This window comes from Ornithorhynchus anatinus, chromosome 10, assembly GCF_004115215.2.
Source record: "Ornithorhynchus anatinus isolate Pmale09 chromosome 10, mOrnAna1.pri.v4, whole genome shotgun sequence".
Lineage (NCBI taxonomy): Eukaryota > Metazoa > Chordata > Mammalia > Monotremata > Ornithorhynchidae > Ornithorhynchus > Ornithorhynchus anatinus.
Genome location: NC_041737.1, coordinates 19,577,333 through 19,598,925, shown reverse-complemented (window position 1 = coordinate 19,598,925; position 21,593 = coordinate 19,577,333). Strand labels below are relative to the sequence as shown.

The following is a 21,593-nucleotide window of genomic DNA, read 5'->3' as shown; positions in this document are numbered from 1 at the left end:
TGGGATAAAATATTTCCATTCATCACTGTTGGTACATTGGACCATCTCTTCATCTATATCCCTAGAAAACCAAATGTATGTTATTTACCCAAGTTCACACATATCCCTGACACCAATAAAGAAGTCAATAAACCAGGAACCATATTTCTGAGCTAGCACTGCCTCTGCTCAGTTTCCACTATCTACACCCAGACTGGGACCATGAGGTGGGTATGGGTATTTGGAACAACAACTCTCTAGTGTGGACAGAAATGGTCTAAAGGGTGGACCAGAATACAAAAGAGAGGAATGTGGTTTAAAGAATGGAACTACTTAGCAGTACAGTACTTTCTCCCTTACATCATCCCCTCTCAGAATGAGCCCATAGCCTAATACAGAGTTGATTTGGCCCTGTACCAAACAATCTGTTTGCTCAATGAAAGGAACAGAATGCCCTAAGGCATTGGTCAATTGCCTCATCTCCCCACTTTGGATCCTGGGGAGTTTCTGTCTCTGTCTACAACACCACTTCACTACCTTAACTACGGTCCCTTTCTTCATCACGCTGCCCTGGATTTTTTTCCATGAGTCATTTTCGGATCCTGTATCTATTTAAGGAATATTTAAGGTTAGAGTTTGTCCTCAGCATCCCTCCTATCAATCCCTTCTTTGTCTGACATCCCAAAGGGAAAAGTTTGTACCTTGTGTCATATGAGAGAATCTTCAACCATTCAGGAAAGAGGACAGAATTACTTAAATTTTCTGTTCTCTTTCTAATAATAAAATCTGATTTACTCTATCTTCATCCCCCTATTTAGAGACCTAGGTTCTCATTCCAGTTCTGCCACTTGGGCAAGTCTATTAACCTCTCTTGGCCTCAGTTTCCTCAGGTGTCTTATGTACAACATTTATGTTTATACCTATAATTTACTTATATTAATCTCCGTTTCCCCCTCTAGAGTGCAAGCTTCTGTTGGCAGACAGTCTGTTTGCCAACTCCGTGGCATTGTACTCACCCAATAAATACCATTGACTGACCAAGTGATCCTTCACGTAATGATAAAATGGATTGAGTCTCATGTAGGACGGGGATTGTCCGATGTGATGACCTTAAATCTACCTCAGCATTTAGTACATAGTAAACACTTACTTAATGCCATAATTATTAATAGGTCAAATTGTACCAGTTGGCATACTGAATCACTGGTATATTACTCTGCCTTCCCTAGGCAAGGAAACAATCACTTAGAAGATAGTTGATTCCATTCTAAATGAAGGAACAAAATTTATACTCTTGAGGGGTGGCACCTACCGCTCACTCCACAGAACAATTTCTTTCTAAGCAAGTCTGACTATGGAAATCTGTGACAGATAACCTTTAGGGAAATTGCATTACTGAGATTTTCCCTTAATACTTTTCTGCCTGGTAATTGTAGTTTCCTAATCATGTCCTGAGGTATTACATTTCCCAGTCGTGCCAAGCAAAGCAATTCTTGTGCTCAATTTTAATCTGCTTCAAATATATCTCTGGAAATAGCCAGGACTAATCCAGTGAAATCTCCCTTCACAAGGCTTCCTGGAAATCCCATTAGTAAAATATTACACCATGATTATCTGATTTCATCGTAATCTATCTTCTTAGACAGTTCTTGGAATCATGCTTCTGATATAGAGTCATCTGGGTACACAATACAACACTATCAAAGCATTATATTGTTGTTCGGCTGCTGTTATCTACACGGTTTTAAACAGCTTTTTCTCTGAGTCCTTTGGATTTGCTCTCAACCTGGAATTCAATACCAGGCATAAAGCAACATATTGTAAAATGTTAATTCATTTTGCACTTCTCAGACAAAGATACACGTAGGGTTTGTCCTAACTACACATTTTTGATAGACTGCTGTGACAGAGCAGATCTGACTGGATAGAACGAGGTGATGTAGGAAGAAACAGTTTGAGTTTGTACACAGGGCTGAAGTGCACTTACTCTTACAGTTTTTCATAATATGGGATTCATCAGGAATGTAATTCCCACACTAAAGAAAGCCTGAATACACTATGATCAAATTTGATTTTTATAGTTACCATTGCACAGAGTGTAGAGTTTACAGTTTGTGCATACGGACAGCTTCAAAATGCCCAAACTTTTGAACTGGGACCATGACAAGCGACTTAAAAATGGTCCACCCTCAATTCAATGAACCCTCAGAAATCTAAATTTATATGCTGTGGGTGGCCCAAAGACTGTTTGTGATGAGCGATAGGAGAATCACCTGAAGTGGATTACTATCAATCCCAGATTTATTATGACTTCACGGTCAGCTCTCCATGGTGCGGATGATCGTCTTGAAAGGTCTGATTGGTTGGTTGTTGTTTTTGTTTTTTCAAAGGTTAAAAATCAGAAGAAAGTTCAGATAGCTTTATAGCTAGTGATGACTACTTCGGGGTAGACAGGAGAGTAAAAGGATAATTTATCATGCCCACTACAGGAGGTCCAACATCATGAGAAGCAGCATGGCTCAGTGGAAAGGGCCCGGGCTTGGGAGTCAGAGGTCATGGGTTCAAATCCTGAATCTGTCTCTTGTGAGCTGTGTGACTGTGGGCAAGTCACTTCACTTCTCTGTGCCTCAGTTACCTCATCTGTAAAATGGGGATTAAAACTGTGAGCCCCACATGGGACAACTTGATTTCCCTGTGTCTACCCCAGTGCTTAGAACGGTGCTCTGCACATAGTAAGCGCTTAACAAATGCCAACATTATTATTATTATTTACTGCACAGGTCCAACACCTGAACTATGCAAGTTTCAAAAAGAGTAGGCATCTCCCTTCCTAGCACTTAGTCTTTCTAGCCTAAAACAAACCAATAATAATAACCTGCTGTAACAACCATTCTTGGCAGAGTTATATTCATTGGGTATTAAAATAGCATTTAAAAGGTATTGGACTGCTACAGGAAAAGAGTAATAATAATAATAATAATAATAATAATGATAATGCACGTTTAAACTCTCAATGCAGTCATATTACCTTTTTTGGTTAAATATCTCATATTCCTTGCAATTACAGCACTCTTATCTTGTGAATCCAAATAGGAGAAAGTGGAGAAATCTTGAATATCAACTGACACTAGAAAATTTCACATAATACGTTAAGTGAAAGTTAGAAAAAATAATGAACACAAAACAGTCCCATGAAAAGAAATAGGAATATAAGAGTTTATTTTACCTGATGTGGATATTAAATTAAGATATCGCCTTTCAGTGCCAAGTACTAAGGGACTGATACGAGATACCACATTACTCTGATCCATAAGAAAATCAATTGCATCCATCTGGTCATTTAGCAATCCCTGAAACAGCAAATCATTTAAAAACATTAAACCTTCTTTTTGAGACAAATGGAATGGAATTTCATTCAGGAATGCAATACAAAACTAAAATTACTTAACGAGTGATGCACAACACATGTGAATATCTTCTATCTATTACAGTGTTTAGTACAGTGCCTGGTACATACACAATAAGCACTTAGATATTTTCTGATTTTAACTGTAAATTTATTTAGAATAATGCGATGTGTCCTCCACTTTTTAGTTAAAAAGACTTTTAGAGGCAATATAGATATTCAAACTAGAGTTAAAAAAATTAATCCTGTAATGTTTTACTATTAAAAAGGGATTTTCTAGTCTGACAAACAATACATTGTTAAATACTATTTCACATTATGCTTTTTCAGAGACACTATGCTTACCATGAAGACTGCTCTCTGAAAGAACTCTGTTGCATCCATAATCTTTTGGAGAATAACCGTTTCCATCTCTTCAGCATCCACCTCTTCACTCTTAAAGGGCACTCCATTAAATAGAGCTTGAGGCAAAGAACCCAGGCCAGTCATTTTATGAAAGGTTGCTCCTGCCTATTCAGTTAAAAAATATTAGAGTTAAGGACAGGGAGGCTGATGAAAGAGAAAGAAAAAAATTTAATGACAAGAGACAGTTAACCCTAATGCTATATCACTGAATATTTTTGACCACTTTTATGACTCCAATTATTCTGGTTTTCCAATTCTAACTGAATTTTCCAAAATGCTGTTCGGAAAAAGTAAATTAGGTAAATGGACTATAAAGTCCATATAAAAATAAACACTTCACCTTGTTAATATTTACGGGCATTATTAGCACATTCATCCTCACATTTTTTGATCCGTGCATACCCTCAAAGAGATCAATAGAGAATTTTAAAATCACTCTACCTCATACACTTATTTTAGACTTGGTGGAATGGGAATTGGAAACAAGAGGCTGGTACACAACAAAAACATTTACTTATACTGAGAATATGCATGTATGTGCACATATGTATTTGTGTATGTGTGCGAGAGAGACCCCCCCACACACACAGATCCTAGGTTGGCTGGCCCTTCTTCCATTCTGCTAGCAGCTTGCTCCTTGCTTCAGGCTTGTTGCTGCTGCTGCAACTGATGCCAAATTCCTGGGAAATTTTGAGAGGTCCTGGAAGTTTTCAGAAACCCTGGAGAACAGTGCCAGACAATAAGCCCAGTGACATGATCACCAGTCAAAAGCAGGAACAGAAATGGATTGCCAATGGAGGTGAGGGAAGAGTTTCCCCAGCTACATCTAGTCACTAATATATTTTTGTTCTATTTAATAATCATATTTTAAGTTGCCAATTATTTATTAGCAAATTTGACTTATTTCAAAGACCAATATGTGAATATAAAACTGTATAAGGAACCCAACCACAAGATGGAGTTTGGTATCTATGTTAAACAAACTGTGAGAAAATGGGCACATTTGTAGGTCTGCCTGGAAAACCTTTTAAATCTGTGCCTCAATACACTGCTATTGAGGTCAAAAAATAAAGGTTTTATCAGAATGACAAAGAATCCCAAAGTCATGAAAAAATATGGAAAAATTCTTCTTTTCCAGAGTTAAAGATACTTGTCCCTTTCTAAATATAAAAATGCAATTCCACCCTTGTAGGGCTTTGGTTTTCTCCCAGCAATGCACCCAACTGGTGCCTGAAAAACTGGCCAAAGCTTCTTGCTAACATGCACATATAGCTAAACTAAAAATAGGCTATTGCCTCAAGATAACATCCACATATAGGTAAGCTTTTCCACAAGGTCTGCTGTGGCAGTCCCACTGCATCAAGTGCTGCATTAAGTCTGCATTGTGATTAAAAGAGACTTGTTTTTTTCAGTAAGCATGTGCAATACTGGATCCTATAGAGTTATGGGGGAAAAGCAATTTTCTCTGTAAAGCTCTCCTTTCTGTTCCTAATTACTTTCTTAAAAAAAGAAAAATAGCAACTTCCCATGATTGGTCGCAACCCCAAAGGCATTTTACGCTTGGAAACTTGAGCAAAACTAGCTTTGCTAGTCTTTAATTATGTGAGGGTGGAAAAATAATAATAAAAAACACCTTTTTCCATTACAGAAATAATTACTTGGGAAACTTGTTTCGAACAACACTTACTCAAAATTCTAGAAAGATAAACCCCACCCATAAGAGCTAAAATTCTTTCTAAGGGGGGAAAAATATATTTCACTTGAGAAAAGGCAATTCCATTCTTTTGGCGACGTAACATGGTAGGTAATTGCTCCCTTCTTTTCATACAATGTATGGGGGTGGGACAGAGAAGAAGGGGCAGGTCACATTCCCTCTGCTCTCCACCTGAGGGCACTGGATCCCTCTATGGGAAAATAATAACAACAGTAGCAGTAATTTTAAAATTCTTACTATGTGCCAAGAACTGGGCTAAGTGCTGGGGTAGATCCAATGCCATGGGGTTGGACCCAATCTCTGTCTTGCATTAGGGTCCCAGTCTAACTATGCAAGATCCCCTGACAAAAATGTTTTAATGGGGATTAGGTAGGAAAAAGACACTAATAGCATGTTAAGGGGATTCTCTCCCACAGGAACTATGCTGCTTGGTCTTGTGTCCCAGCAATCACCTAAAATACGCAGGCAAAAATACTCAAAAGATGAAGAACCATTGTGTCATGTTGCAAATCTAAGAGGGCAATTAACCTGCACCCTCCTGGGGAAAGAGGGAAGAACTGCTCCATTACGGAGTCTCAGAACCTATTATCTTATATGTTAGGGACAGTTCAACATTCTCCAAGTAATAGCTAAGGTTCATATGATTAAAAAAACTGCAAGGAATATATTTAATCCATAAAATAATTGAAGAAAAACATGACCTCTAATTCTGACTAGGTATGCAATAAGAATGGGGAAAGTGAAAAATTTTCCTCTGGACTCCAGAGAAACGGGCCAAACCAGATGGGATGAGGTGAAATGAGGCTATCCTGAATTCAAAGGCAGCAGGGTGACAAAGGAAAGAATGTTAACCTCCAAGTATCTTGCATAGATTTTGCCAGCAGGATAGTCCCAACTTCAAACAAAAAATACTATGACAGACATAGAGCACACACCCTCTGTGGTGGTTGTATATGAACAGAGGGCTAATGGGGAGTAAGAAAAGCCTCTGAAATACAATTTCAGTTGACTTCCTTCTCAGCATACCTTCCTTTTCTCATCGTACTCTGAATCAACTCCCAGGATTTCCTGGAGATCAGCATGAGGAAATTCATTTTGAAGAACACTCTTCACATTGTCTACAGTCAGAGTTTCTCCTTTCTTCACTTTATGGTACATCTGCAATTTAAAGATTCAGGACATTATAATCAATCAGTCAAGCAATCATATTTGTTGACCACTAACTGTGCAGAACACTATACTAAACACTATCAACTCTGTTATACTGTACTCTCCCAAGTGCTTAGTATTGCTTTTGCACACAGTAAGTGCTCAATAAATACAATTGATTGACTACTTAAAAACACAGAGCAAAGCTGAAAAAGGTCAATCATTTTAGCTAAATGCAAGGGAACCTAGACCCTGTTCTAGTTCCATAAGAAACCTTCTCTGTGACTCAGTAGCTCACTTGTAAACTTAGGAGAGATGTTTCACTTGTATTAAACATCCTGCTTATAGATATTAGATCCTTGTCTTGGAAATTCCTATCATAAAGGGAGCAGCTAAGTTCTGGAAATTTGTGTTACTACTTTTAGTACTATAAAGCAGTTCCAAAAATAAAGTTTACTTTATTGTTTATTAATAGTCTTGAAAGACTTGAACAAAGACTTGAACAAAGCTATAAGAAGTACAATATCTGTGAAACAATTTATTCAGCATCAACATTACAATATCTTATTTTAAACATTTCAATCTACAGCAAAGAGCTAATGAGTCAAACATCCTACTGGGGTTGTTAAATATTTTGGTTCTTTCTCCTAGGTTCACAGCAGAAGAAACCCAAGGACAACAAATGCATACTGTTTAAAATGTTTATAGCCATCTGCCAGCACTTACATTTACTATGGAGATAAAAGCCCGTGTGATATCATCTTCTTCTGCAAAGTAATTAAAAGTTCTCCAAAGAGCAACTCCAGCATCATCTTTTCCATCCACTTTTTCATCAGTATTAAGAATAAATACAAAACCAATTCTGTGAAGAAAAAAGGGTGTGAATGAACCTCATCTTAAAGAATCAGGTGTCCACCTTATTTGTACCCAGAACAATCTGAGATGTCTCCAAATATTTCTAGAAGGACCTGATCTGGACCCATCTGTCCAGAACCACTCATTTTCTGGATATTCTAATAACAGAAGGGGCCGGTGGTAGGAAGTGGAGAGAAAAAGGCTTGGTCATAAAATCACGAAGGAGCTGTATGAAGTAAATGAAGAAGAACAATAGGTGCAGCAGAAATTCCTGTGCTATTGGCACTGGTATTATGCACAGCATAAGCAACGCATAAGAGAAGCAGCATGTCCTAGTGGAAAGAGCACAGGCCTGGGAGTCGGACGATTTAGGTTCTAATCCGGCTCCTCCACTTGACTGCTGTATGACCTAAGGCAAGTCACTTATCTTTTCTATGTTTCAGTTTCCTCATCTGCAAAATGGGGATTAAATCCTATTACCTCTTACCTAAACTGTGGGCCCCACATGGGACAGGGACTGTGTCCAAATTGATTACATTTTATCTACCCTTGTTAATCCATTGGTACTTGGTACACAGTAAGCGCTTAATAATCTTCCATACTTGCATACACATCTATATGTATATATATATATATATATATATATATATACTTACTTCTGTATACCATATATATTTATATAATTGTCCTATTTACTTGAAAAAACCATCTTAAGCAAAATGGCTAATATGGGGTTCACAGTCCTAGCAGCCCCGTGCACACATGGTGCAAAATTCCACTTGTACTGCTTTTCTTGATGTTTGCAGCACCTGACATCGTTTGGGCTGTTGCTATCCTATCTCCCAATCCACATGAAACTACTGCTCAAAAAGCTATTTCTTTCTTCATTGCAGTGTTTCAACTGACTCCCAGTTTTCAGATGGAAGGCAGCATTATCTGAGACTTTGTTTTACTGTATCTTTGAAATACTTCATCTGTCCTCCTCGCTTTTAGATTCCCAACCTTACCTCACCCAGAGCAGCTGCTGGGATAGCCTACTGTCATCCAACCAACTCCCATGTCCCACACAGTACAGCTAGCTGTGTTCAGGTGAGCAAAGCCTCAGTGCTATTAATCTGACTTTGTTCTATGATGGAGTCCCACGACAAAGTAAGATTATGGATAATAGCTCACTGCTGAGGATTTGGGAAACAGTTTGCCTGGGGTGAAGGCTGATAGGACTGAAGGCAGCATAAAAGTTTACACTCAACAATAAAGATCCTACCTAATCCTTTTTATCGGAAACTCAAGTCAGTAGTTAAAAAATAGTACCCCTGTCTCCTCACTTCCAGTATAATAACAGATACGCCAGACCACATTTTATTTAGGGCAATTTTATTAGATGCTTGCTTCCTGTTCAATCAGGAAGGTATAGTTTGGAAAATTAATCCATAAAAGCCAAAAGCTTTGGTTACCATTTTAAATTTCAAAATTACCTAAGGGGAATTTTATGATGATAGAATAGTTCAGCCACTTTCACAAAATCAGCTGCCATTTCTTGAACTGGATCAACAAACAGAACCTGAAAGGAAAATGAACAGCGTGGAGTAATATCTTTTCTTTTTGTCCACTGCTAGTGCATTGCAAAATTAGCAGTCAAGGTGATGTTCTTTAGCTGGAACTGTGCAATATAACACAGTTTTCTATACATTTCTGGCAAACATACTAGAAAAACATTTTAAGGTGAACATGTATAAAATTAATTTCAGTTTACAAAATAATCTAAAGGTTCATCATCCAAAGATAACTACAAACCAAAATTCAGACCAGCATCACTACCATTAGCTTTTTTGAAAGACTGTGAATCTTTTTCCATAAATTGAGTTATTTTGTAGCCAATGAATATTGTCACTTTCTGAGATGAACTTTGAAAGATGAGTCCAACAACTGTTTTCAAAAAAACTATAACCATGGATTCAAAAGTGTTCTTAGTAATTCAGCACGTTCAACTTTTCCTATTTGGAAAAATCTCACCTTGCTGCATTTCACTTTGCTTTCCATATCTTTGAAGCCAATGTTTATTACTTAGACTTGAAATCAGAACTTTCTTCCATGTATATAGTACAGAATTAACACATTACAATTAAAAGCAAATGGCAAAATGAAACTGAAGTCAATATTTTCTTTTAAATTCATCACTATTTGAATTAACACAAAAATAATACATCATAGGAACAGAGATCCATATCCCCATATCGTAAAGGAAAATATTGATGATTTCAATCAATTTAACCTTAATCTCCCCTATATTAGTGCAGTGTGAATGTGGGCTGGTAGTTAGAAACCCCTGCACATGCATCAGTTGTTTCTCCCCAATAAATGTCCATCATCAGCCTAATGGTTCAGAAAAGAGTTGACCAGGAGTGCTTGGGGAGGAGTAGTAGAATCTGGGAAGTAACCTGAATGGGAGAAAATAATAGGAAAATGGCATATGCTGGTTCCCAGTGGCCAGGTCGCCTTACTGGTTCTCCTGTCTCCCCTATCCCTCTTCCCCAGGGCACTCCTTGGCTGTCTCTGTCAATCTCTCTCTATCTCTCTCTCCCTGAAGGAGGTCCCCTAAATAGCTACTGCTCCCACCAAGACTTTCACCCCTTCATTAGTTGTTATCAACGTTTGACAGGGCCTTTAGATAAATCATATTATCATACTTATAATGCAAGACATTCATATTAAACATCTCTAAATGCTTTTGCATATTTACTTTGATACAGTGTCAAATATTTTGTATGAAATGAAAAACTTACCAAATTGTAAAAATTACGTCTAATTTGGTGTATGCTTCCAGGGAATATGGGCTTCAGAAGCTCCCGGCAACTGGTAGGCCACAGTTTATACATGTCATCTTTTTCTATGTCATTGATCCACTAGAAGAAATCAATAATTTGATCTCATAGTCAAATTATTATTATTATTATGTCATTTTTAATCACCTACTATGTGTCATGCTCTGTTTTAAGCTTTGGGGTAGATACAAGTTAATCAGATTGGATACAGTCCCTCTCTCAGTTGGGTACCACAGTCTAAGTAGGAGAAAAGAGTATTTAATCCCCATTTTATAATTGAGGAAATTGAGGCACAAAGTTAAGTGACTTGCCCAAGGACACTGCAAGCAATTAGCAGAGCTGGGATTAGAACCCAGATCCCCTGACTCCCAGGCCTGTGCTATTTCCACTAGGTCACGCTGCTTAGTTATGGCAAATTTCATGCTAATGTAAAGTGTAGATTAGACCTCATTCCACTATTTGAGGTTAGCACTAAAGAAAATAGGCCAAGAAAAGTGTGATTTTCCTGGTGTTTTTTTTCCCTTGCTTACCCACAAAAAAGAGCTCAAATTGGGGACTGTGCCTTATTTAACCAAGGCTACTAACTTCATTATACTGTACTCTCCTTAGCTGCTTAGTACAGTGCACTGCAAACAATAAGTGCTCAATAAATACACTGATAAATTCCACTGATAATAGTGATTCTAAAAGCCTTTATTTTATCAGCATGGTCATATTTTTTATGGAATTGTTAAGTGCTTACTATGTGTCAAACACTGTTCTAAGCACTGGAGTAGGTACAAGTTAATTAGGTCGGGCACAGTCTCTGTCCCATATGGGGCTCCCATTCTAAGTAGAGGGAGACCTGGTATTTCCAATAGGCCATGATGCTTCTCAGACTTATTTTCGCAGCTCTGCCCTGAAGATTACCCGTAAAATTAAAAAACTCTAGAAGAACCCTGAATGGAAAAATGTATCCAGGGGATACACCATAGATGAGAGTTGATAGAAAGGAGATGCTGTAGTCCATTTGTTTAAGAACACAGGCAAGGTGGAATATACTAGGAATGTCTAGAAGCAGCATGGCTCAGTGGAAAGAGCCCGGGCTTGGGGGTCAGAGGTCATGAGTTGGAATCCCGGCTCTGCCACTTGTCAGCTGTGTGAGGCACTTCTCTGTGCCTCATTTACCTCATCTGTAAAATGGGGATTAACTGTGAGCCTCATGTAGGACAATGTGATTACCCTGTATCTACCCCAGCGCTTAGAACAGTGCTTGGCACATAGTAAGCACTTAACAAATACCAACATTATTATTTTATTATTACTGTGCTCTCTCTTCAAAATCAAAATGGCTCCATATGCTCTTTAAAGTACAACTCAATGCATTGATTGTTATGTATGAAACTACAAAATTTCAGTCTAAGTCATCGTAAAGCAGGCTTGGGGGTGAAAAAAATGAACCAACAAAATGCTTTACCTATTTCTCACCAATATTTAATTAGCATTAAGAATCTACAATGTGCAAAGCACTTTACTAGGCAATTGGAAGAGTACGATAAAAGTCTCCAAGTCCCTACTCTAAAGGAGTTTACAATCTAATGTGAAAGACAAGCAGGTGGCAATCATATACAATCAGGGTAAGTGGGAGAAAATACAGATGCAACTGGAAATATCAAGGGTACAGAAAAATAAAGTTGATTTATTAGTATGTTCCTGTTGCTTCAACACAGAACAGCTCCCCAAGCAAAAGGAGCAGCGAGTGGCAGCTGTTATATGGGACACTTGGAACCGTGAGTGAGTTGTAAAAATGACATGTCTTGAGTGCCCAATGATTGCAATGAATGTGTCTACCAATTCTGTTAGTGAACTCTCCCAAGTGCTTAGTATTGAGCTCTGCTCAGAGTAAGCGCTCAGTAAATAAGATTGATTGATTGAAATGAATTGTACTAAACTCTTGGAAAAGTACAACAGAAGCAAAAGATACCTTCCTTGCCCAAAAAGAGCTTGCTTATCTAATGGCCATTAGATGAAGCACCCTCAGTACCATGAAAGGTGTTGCTGATGATGATGATGATGGCATTGTTAAGCACTTACCATGTGTCAAGCACTGTTCTAAGCATTGGGACAGATACAAGTCAATCAAGGTTGGACATAGTCCCCATCCCAAATGGAGCTCACAGTCTAAGCAGTTCTAATTTACAAGTATTGAATCCCCATTTTGCAGATGTGGCAACTGAGGCACGGATTTGGCAACTTGTCCACAGTCACACAGCCAGTAAGTGGCAGGGTTGGGATTAGAACCCAGGTACTAGGACTTCCAGGACTGTGCTCTTTCCACTAGGCCATGCTGCTTCTGTAGGATATAAAAAGCTACTTATTAACTAGACTGAATGCCCATTAGATGAGAAGTTAACCAAGGAAATGCTCTTTTTCCCTCAGCTGAGGTTATTTTAGCACTGTCCCGTGCACGAAGTAGGCTCAACAATTAGTAATAATAACAATAATGATAATAATATAATGATTACACCTTTGGCTCTATCTTCCCTATCAAGTTGAAGATATAAACTGAGTTCCAATGAGATGATGGTTAGTAGAAAAAAAAAAACTTGTATAAACCAGGCCAGGTCTACCTATGTATCTAACAAAGGTTGTCAAATATTCAGAAGAGCCTACCTAATAAGAAGTAGTGTGGCCTAGTGGTCTGGGAGTCAGAGGACCTCGGCTCTAATCCCAGTTCCGCCACTTGTCTGTTGTGTAACCTTAGGCAAATCACTTCACTTCTTGTGCCTCAGTTACCTTATCGGTAAAATGGGGATGGAGACTGGGAGATCCATGCAGGACAAGGAACTGTATCCAATCTGATTATAATCTATCTGCCCCATGCTTAGTAAAGTGCCTGATATATAGTAAGTGCTTAACAAATATTCTTTAAAAAATGGTTAAATATTCTAAATAGTGCTGAGGAATGAATGTGAGTTTTCCCAAAACCTAAAGGAGTGCACAAACAGTACATAAGGTTCTTGACAATTTTTTGAAAATGTCAGAGAATATCAGGGCATAGAAGTCAGTCTCTCGATGGGAATCAAATCAACTGAAAACATTCATTGAGCTCCTGCTGTGTGCAGGCAGAGAGCAAAATAAAGATAGAAAAAAAGCAAATATATAAGATATGAACATAAGTGGTACAGGGAGCAATCCACTATCATCAGGGCCAGACTATTTTGGGGCCGCCTTAGCCTCAGGCCACCTCCAATTTTTCCATCCTTGCTTGCGGCATCAAATATCACCCCACAAGGAGAAGCAGAAAGAAATCCTCCTCCTCAACCCCTGCTCTCTATCACCAGGAACAGGCTACAGAGGTGCGTGGGGGTCACTGGGCTTCCCACCACCTGACTTTGCCTTCAATCCCTGAGGAGTAGAGAATGAGTTATGGAGGACAGCTTGTTTTCCCAACATGGAAAGATAAAAAGTTTATAAAGTACTACGATTACTCTAGGAAAAAATGGAACTATCTTTTTATTTTCAATATTTATCTTTGAGGAATCTGAACTACTCTGACAAATGCAAAAACAAAACAAAAGCAACAAAACAAAACCAAACAAAAACCAAATTACCATGCAATGAGACAGAATTTTACTGACTACAATACTCTGGATTAAGAGAACAGGTTAATATTAAATCATTCCTCTTTGTCATAATTATCTCATGCCATGTCTATTCTATTCTACAAAACCACATTTCTTCATTCAAATTGATTATCAGGACATGGGTACTAATCCCAGCTCTCCTAATTGTCTGCTGTGTGACCTTGGACAGGGAACTTCTCTGTGCCTCAGTTACCTCATCTGTAAAATGGGGATTAAATCCTCCTCTCTCTGACAGACTGTGAGCTCCAAGTGGGACAGGTACTGTGTCCATCTTGATTTTCTTGCATCTACCCTGTGACTAACATAACAAAGTAAGTGCTGGACAAGTACCACACAAAAATGTGCTATTAAAAAAAAAAAGGAAGAAAAGTGATGCTGTGAACTATTTGCTTGGAAATGATCACTGAGATAGAGATTATTGGTAACAACTCAAGATTCAATCCAGATGTCTTCCACATAATGATTCTGGCTGGTACCACAAAAGAATATTACTCCATGGATTACAGAACATTACGTAACAGAAAAATGGCTTAGTTTATAGAACTGAACTTGGGTATGTGACCTTTGAACATTTGATATTTAACCCATCCCCAACCCCACAGCACTTGTGTATATGCCTTTAAATTATATACTATAAATCATTTATTTATTCATATTAATGTCTGTATCTCCCTCTAGTTTGTAAGCTTGTTAAGGGCAGGGAACATGTCTGCTAATTCCGTTGTACTCTCCCAAGTGCTTAGTACAGTATTTTGCACGCAGTAAGAACTCAATAAGTACCATTGATTGACTGACTGATTGATTGATTAGACACAGATGTTTCACATACTAGGGCTTCACATCCCACCAAATTAGATAGCTGTTGAGTCCTTATTAACGATGTATTATTTCTGTAAATTTTCAGTGAAAGTAGAGAATACATGAATATATTAGTTCACACTTTCATTTAAGATTGCTTTATATAAGTACACCATCAAAGTTTGTGATTTTCAACAGCAATTTACATTTTAATGAAATAAAATGTAATAAAAAAAAACCCTGATCCTTGGAAAAGACAGGTCTTATCTTTGAATGCATATATAAAATTAGCCCTTTTCCACAACTGGGACACGGTGGAAAATTTCAGGTGACTCTTCTTACTATGTGCCAGGAATTTTTTTAGAAGAGCAGGTTGCTCTTGAGGGAAACATTTTCTATAGAACTGGGAAAAAATGAATAAATTGGATGTAAGACATCTCCTTATATTCCAAAAACATTCCTAGAGATGGAAGGGAGCAGGAGGGTGTGGGGAAGATGAGAATAACAAAAGGGAAAAAGGGTTAGGAGGTTTGAAGGGAAAGATATATATAAGGTAAATCTGAGGAACAGGTAAAATTCAGGAGAGAGCGGTGTGGCCCCAAGGTGAGGACCAAATGGAGGTGGAGGGTATGGTGCCATACAAAGCCTAAGTATTTGTGAGGACTTGAAAAATGCTGACAAGCACATAGGCTGAGATACCAGTTGGATTTATCAGAGTACAGGACAGTAATTGTAGGTGACAGGATATGGGATATAGGATATATGATTGATTACTTTAAACTTTATGCTGTTTTAGGACTTAGAGTTGAGGAAAGCGTTGAGAAGCAGGAACAGCCATGTGCGTAGTTAGAGATGTTAATACCAGGGGAATAAGTTCATTGTGGGATGCCCCATCTCATGCAGGAAATGGCCCTACATAACTGTGCACCCAAATTTCAGGGAATGGCTCCAGAATCCATTTCTTTTCCTGGGGGGCCTCACGAACACGAGTGATTGGAAAATGGGCTGCGCTGAGGAAAATTTCAAAATAAAATGATGAATTCCATATGCAAATTTTGCACTGTCTTAAAAATGGTGACACCTTAGGTCTTCATCTTGTCCCAGTAAATTTTTCTCTTGCTAATTTCACCTTTCAAGTAACTTCTTACCCCTAGGAAAATGTAAGTTGATAAAGTAATACAATAATGATGGTATTTAGTACTTATATAAATAGCTTCGAACATGGTCCTTCTGCATACCTGCTATTTATTTTAACGTTGGCCTCCTCTGCAAGTTTGAAAGCTCCTTGAGAGCAGGGATAGTATCTAGTAATTCTATTTATTCTTCCAAGTAAGCACTCAAAAAATATGTTGATGGATTATTCAGTGTTTACTACCCACCAAAGCTCTGGGGTAGATACAAAATAACTGGATTAGATTTGGTCTGTGTAGGTCTGAATGGGAAAGAGAACAGGTATTTTAACCTTATTTTACAAATGAAACTGAGGTAGTAAGTAAGAGGAAATTGGTGGAGCCAGGACGAGAAACTGGGTCTTCTAACTCCCATTCCCAAAACTCAAAAAGAAGAAAAATTGCTTATGATAATTTCATGGAAACTACAAAATTGGATACATTTTACAATGTAGATTAAAAGGTTTGATTATATTGATGGGCTGCGCTGAGAAAGATTTCAACAAAATTTAACAAAAATTTAACAAAGTTTAACAAAAATTCAGTTAATTGCACTTCAGGTTATCCAGAGTCATTAAAATATCTTTAAACATTTGTAGAAACATTTGTTTCTACATTTGTATGAAGTGTGCTTATATCAATCAATGGTATTTAGTGCATGCTGATTATGTGCAGAGCACTGCACTAAGTTCTTAATAATAATGTTGGTATTTGTTAAGTGCTTACTATGTGCACAGCACTGTTCTAAGCACTGGGGTAGATACAGGGTAATCAGGTTTCCCACGTGAGGCTCACAGTTAATCCCCATTTTCCAAGTGAGGTAACTGAGGCACAGAGAAGTGAAGTGACTTACCCACAGTCACACAGCTAACAAGTGGCAGAGCGGAATTTGAACCCATGACCTCTGACTCCCAAGCCTGGGCTCTTTCTACTGAGCCATGCTAGAACACAATACAACTAAGTTGGTAGACAGGAAAGCCCTGTACACCGTGGGCTTAGTCTTAAGAAGGAGCAGATATTACTGTTAAAAATTTATAAGTATATCTATAGAGGTGCTGTGGGACTGAGTGTTGGGTGAATACCAAATGCTCAGACGATAAAGAAGGGAGAGAGTCAGGTAAAAGATGGCTTAATTGGGGAAGGCCTCTTAGAGGGGATATGACCTTAATAAAGCTTTAAAGGTAGAGAGAGTGGCACATATTGGGGGGGGGGGGGAATACCAGCAGAGGGAGGACACGAGAATGGGGTCGGCGGTGAGATAGATAAGTTCGGGCCACAATGAGCAAGCTGCCCTGGAGGAGCGAAATGTTGGCCGCAGGCTGTAGTAGGAGATCAAGGAGGTAAGGTAAGCTGATTGAGTGCTTTAGAGCCAATGATAAGGATTTTCTGTTTGATTCAGAGTTGGATGGACAACCACTCAAGAGTGGGGAGGCATGGACTGCAAGTTTTTTTTAGAAAAATGATCTGGGCAGCAGAGTGAAGTATGGACAGGAATGGGGAAAGACAGGAGAGAGGTAGATTAGTGAGGGCAGTAGATGCAACAATCAAGGTGGACTAGAATAAGTGCTTGGATCAGCGTAGTGGAAGTGTGGATGGAGAGGGCAGGGTGGATTTGAGTAAAGCTGTGAAGATAAAACTGATTGGATTTGGTAACAATGAATTTGTGGGTTACATGAGAGAGATGAGTCAAGGACAACACCAAGGTTACAGATTTGTGACATACGGACGACAGTGGCATTATCTATAGCGATGGGAAAGAAGGGGAACACTGCGTTTGGGTGGGAAGACCTGGAGTTCTGTTTTGGACACGTTTAATGTGAGGTGTCAGTAGATATGTCCTGAAGGCAAGACTGCAGAGAAAAGGAAACATCAGGGTTGGAGAGATAAATTAGGAATGATTTGTGTAAAGTTAGTAGTTGAAGTCATGGGAGCAAATGAGTTCTCTAAGGAAGTGGGTGTAGATGGACAACAGGTATTTACTGCAAGTAAACTGATAGGACTCTACAAAGCATCTCTACATCTGCATCACAAGGCATACGGATACAGATTAACCCCCCAGTTAAAGAGAAATACCCAGTATGTGTTTTGCTTCAAAAGAGCAATCTAGGGGGAAAAAATCAGCTAAATTTTTCAGGTGTCTCATAAAAGGAGACAGGCTCATAATTAGGTCTGTGCAACTTTAGCTCCAAGTTAACAATTCCCTTAATACCTATGATTCTACATGTAGGACTTCAGTCTCAAAAATACTTTGAATTCCATGGAAAATGCTTAGGAAAACTAATTGCAAAAGTTTGGCATTTAAACATCCGCAGTAAAACATGATGAATTTCAATATTAAATGATGAATGCAGGAGCCTTTTAAATTTCACAAAACCACTGAACAGCAATATTTATTTTAATTTCCTCTTCGATAAAAAGACTCATGGGTTCCCAAAAATAGACTAATTAATGTGAACTAGAGAAAGAACAAAGCTCCTTAATTAATAATGGTTTTACAACAATCGAGCACCAAGCTAGTCAACGCCATATGGTAGCGATAATAATTACAAAATGTGAGAATTTCTCACAGTCTCAAATCACATTTCAACCGAAAACAAACTAAATTCTAATTATTTCCCTCTTATAGTGTTCCCACTATCACATCTGCAGGCACATGTCAACTTCTCACTGTTCATAGTGGGGCAAAATTTTACTAAGAGTGCTTGGATTGTATTCATTAGGATAGTGAGATTGACATTTGTAGACAGATAATATAAACATGGTTGTCATGTTTTGGCCTTGAGCAATCTACACAGATACAGCACTCATCTGTTAATATTTCTGTCATGCAGTGACCTTTGGAAGTTGCTACACTGCTGTAGCTTGTACATCATTCTAGGGAGAAAATGATCAGAGAAAAACAGACTTAAAACAGCAGAGACAGAAGATGCCACAAGCATCAAGATGGATGTCCCCCAAGACTTCAAGAATTGGTCTGTGCTAACAGTTTCACTATCCAATATGTCCTGTTTCAAGTACTCAGCTCAGCCTTGTTATGAGAACACAGGTGTGTCAGTGCCACATCAAGGCTTTCCAGCCCATTTTCTTCCCTGGAATCTGGCTAGTGGAAACAGAAGAGAAGCAGCGTGGCGCAGTGGAAAGAGCACGGGCTTTGGAGTCAGGGCTCATGAGTTCGAATCCCAGCTCTGCCACTTGTCAGCTGTGTGACTGTGGGCAAGTCACTTAACTTCTCTGTGCCTCAGTTCCCTCATCTGTAAAATGGGGATTAAGACTGTGAGCCCCACGTGGGACAACCTGATTCCCCTGTGTCTACCCCAGCGCTTAGAACAGTGCTCTGCACATAGTAAGCGCTTAACAAATACCAACATTATTATTATTATTAGAATTCCCCAGGGTCCTGAGAGGATTTTTTTAAATAATATTTGTTAAGCACTTACTGTGTTCCAGGCTCTGTACTAAGCACTGGGTAGATACAAGCTTATCAGGTTGGAGTACAGTCCCTGTCCCTCATGGGACACAGAGTCTTAACCCCCATTTTACAGATGAGGTAACTGAGGCAGAGAGAAATGAAGTGACTTGCCCAATGTCACATAGCTGACACATGGCAGAACTGGGATTAGAATCCAGATCTTTCTGGCTCCCAGGCCCTTGCTCTACCCACTAGGCCATGCTGCTTCTCTCAGATCACGAGAGAGGTTAGTCAATCAGACAACTGTATTTATTGAATATTACAGACAACTGTATTTACTGAGTATTACTGAGTACTTCAGTAAGTACTATTAATGAGTACTGCACTAAGAACTTGATAGTATACAATATACTGGGTTCTGATCCTGGCTTCACCATATGTCTGCCACATGTCTACTCTGTGACCTTGGGCAAGTCACCAACTGTGGTCCTGATCTCACCAATCTCCATCTTTCCCTCTCTGTCGCCCTCATCTCTGTCTTTTCTCCCCAGTCCTAAATTTCATCCTGTCCTGTCCAGATCTATTGCCAGGGTGGACCCTCCATTCAGGAGATCACACTTATTTGTTTCTGATATTTATTTGCTGTGAAACTTTGGAAAAGCTGCTTAACTGCACTCGTGTTAGATTCCCTTTCTTAGATCAGGGAACTCCCAATCTTCTTTACAACACTGCTTTGGTTCACCTTAAAAACTCTTAGAAAACTTTGGGATATTCCAAATAATAATGTACATTTCAAAATCAACGGTTTCCCAAGTACTGTATTCTTATAATTCCCCTTTGTCTCCTCAGAAATGGAAATTTTTAACCAGGGATGGAGCAAGGTATATTAGTATTCTTAATGTGTAACATTCTTTGTTATTTTCCCCCCATGGTATTGAGAACTCTAGTATTCCCTCAGGAAAAAATCAAACATAAATCCTCAAAGAAAAAAGCATTATGATTATTGAGCCATATTTTCCTCTCTACCCCATGGAGAAAAAAAAAATCAAGCCTAGGAAAATTGACCCTGGCATGTCCCTGTCTGTGGAAATTTACATAGGGAAAAATTACCCCCTTTCTTCTGTTCAAAACTGAAGCAGTTGGGCACCAAAGATGATATTTGCCATGCACTGCCCCAGCACAAAACCTTCAGAAAGGATATCAGCGGCTGTACATGGACCAGCGAATCTGCCAATCTGAGGCTGCCTTCCCAAATCAGCTTCCCAGTTGTACTCTTGAATCTTTCAAAAAAGAGGTCTGTCACCTGACTAGACTTACCTACACACTTTGGTCTCTGGATACTGTTTGAACATTTGAGAAATGTGAAGAGAAGCCATAGTCTCAGTATTTCCAGAATACTGGGTTATATTGAACCATGACAGTGGCTTGGTAGCACTCAAAGTATCTGCAGCTGCCTTCCCCTGAGCACCTCCTATCTTGCCACCAAACTTTCAGTCATTGAATTTGAAACAGCAAAATATGAGACTCTGAAAGCCCACCTTTTGGAACAGTGAGAATCATAAAAATTAGAACACAAAACACTGAACACTGTTGAAGCAAAGATAAACTATCAAATGTTGAAAACTCTGCTTCACTCACCACAGTTAAAGTGCTCTGTCCAGACCAATGATAATACTAATAATAATACTAATAATGATAATGGTATTTGTTTAGCACTTACTTTGTGCCACAGACTATACTAAGTGTTAGAATGGATACAAGCAAATCAGGTTGGACACAGCCCCAGTCCCATATGGAGCTCAGAGTTCCAATCCTCATTTTGCAGATGAGGTAACTGAGGCACAGAGAAGTGAAGTAACTCACCCAAAGTCACACAGCAGTCAAGTGGCAGAGCTGCGATTAGAACGTATGATCTTCTGACTTCCAGTCCTGTGTTCTATCCACTACACCATGCTGCATCTTCCACTCCCCTTTATCCCCCACGAAAGCCCATCTTCCTTTCCAATCTACCTCAACTGCTCTCCTTTCTCCCCTTTCTAGTAACTCTCCCTATGTCACCATCCTTCCCCTTCCCTTATCACCAACCTAATCTCAGTCTGCTTTCTTCCTATTTCCCAATCTGTTCCATCTCGTATTCTTCCATATACCTCTACTTCAGCCATTCTTTCCGCCTTCTGTTCAATCAATCAATTGTATTTAAGGAACATTGTACTTAGCACTTGGAAGAGTACAAAAGAGTTAGGAGTCATAGTCCCTACACC

At 38.9% G+C, this 21,593-nt stretch overlaps 1 protein-coding gene across 3 annotated transcripts in view; it reads right to left on the bottom strand.

Moving 5' to 3' along the window:
• The window catches only part of UGGT2 (UDP-glucose glycoprotein glucosyltransferase 2), a 126,673-nt gene that overhangs the window by 54,606 nt on the left and 50,474 nt on the right, over positions 1–21,593 (bottom strand). For all 3 annotated transcript variants that reach the window (XM_029073585.2, XM_029073586.2, XM_029073587.2), the window contains 7 exons: positions 10,292–10,411; positions 8,984–9,069; positions 7,380–7,515; positions 6,531–6,662; positions 3,731–3,895; positions 3,206–3,329; positions 3,008–3,106 (listed from right to left, as the gene is read on the bottom strand). In XM_029073585.2, coding sequence (XP_028929418.1) covers positions 3,008–3,106; positions 3,206–3,329; positions 3,731–3,895; positions 6,531–6,662; positions 7,380–7,515; positions 8,984–9,069; positions 10,292–10,411 — 862 coding nt within the window. The remainder of the gene's footprint in view (positions 1–3,007; positions 3,107–3,205; positions 3,330–3,730; positions 3,896–6,530; positions 6,663–7,379; positions 7,516–8,983; positions 9,070–10,291; positions 10,412–21,593) is intronic.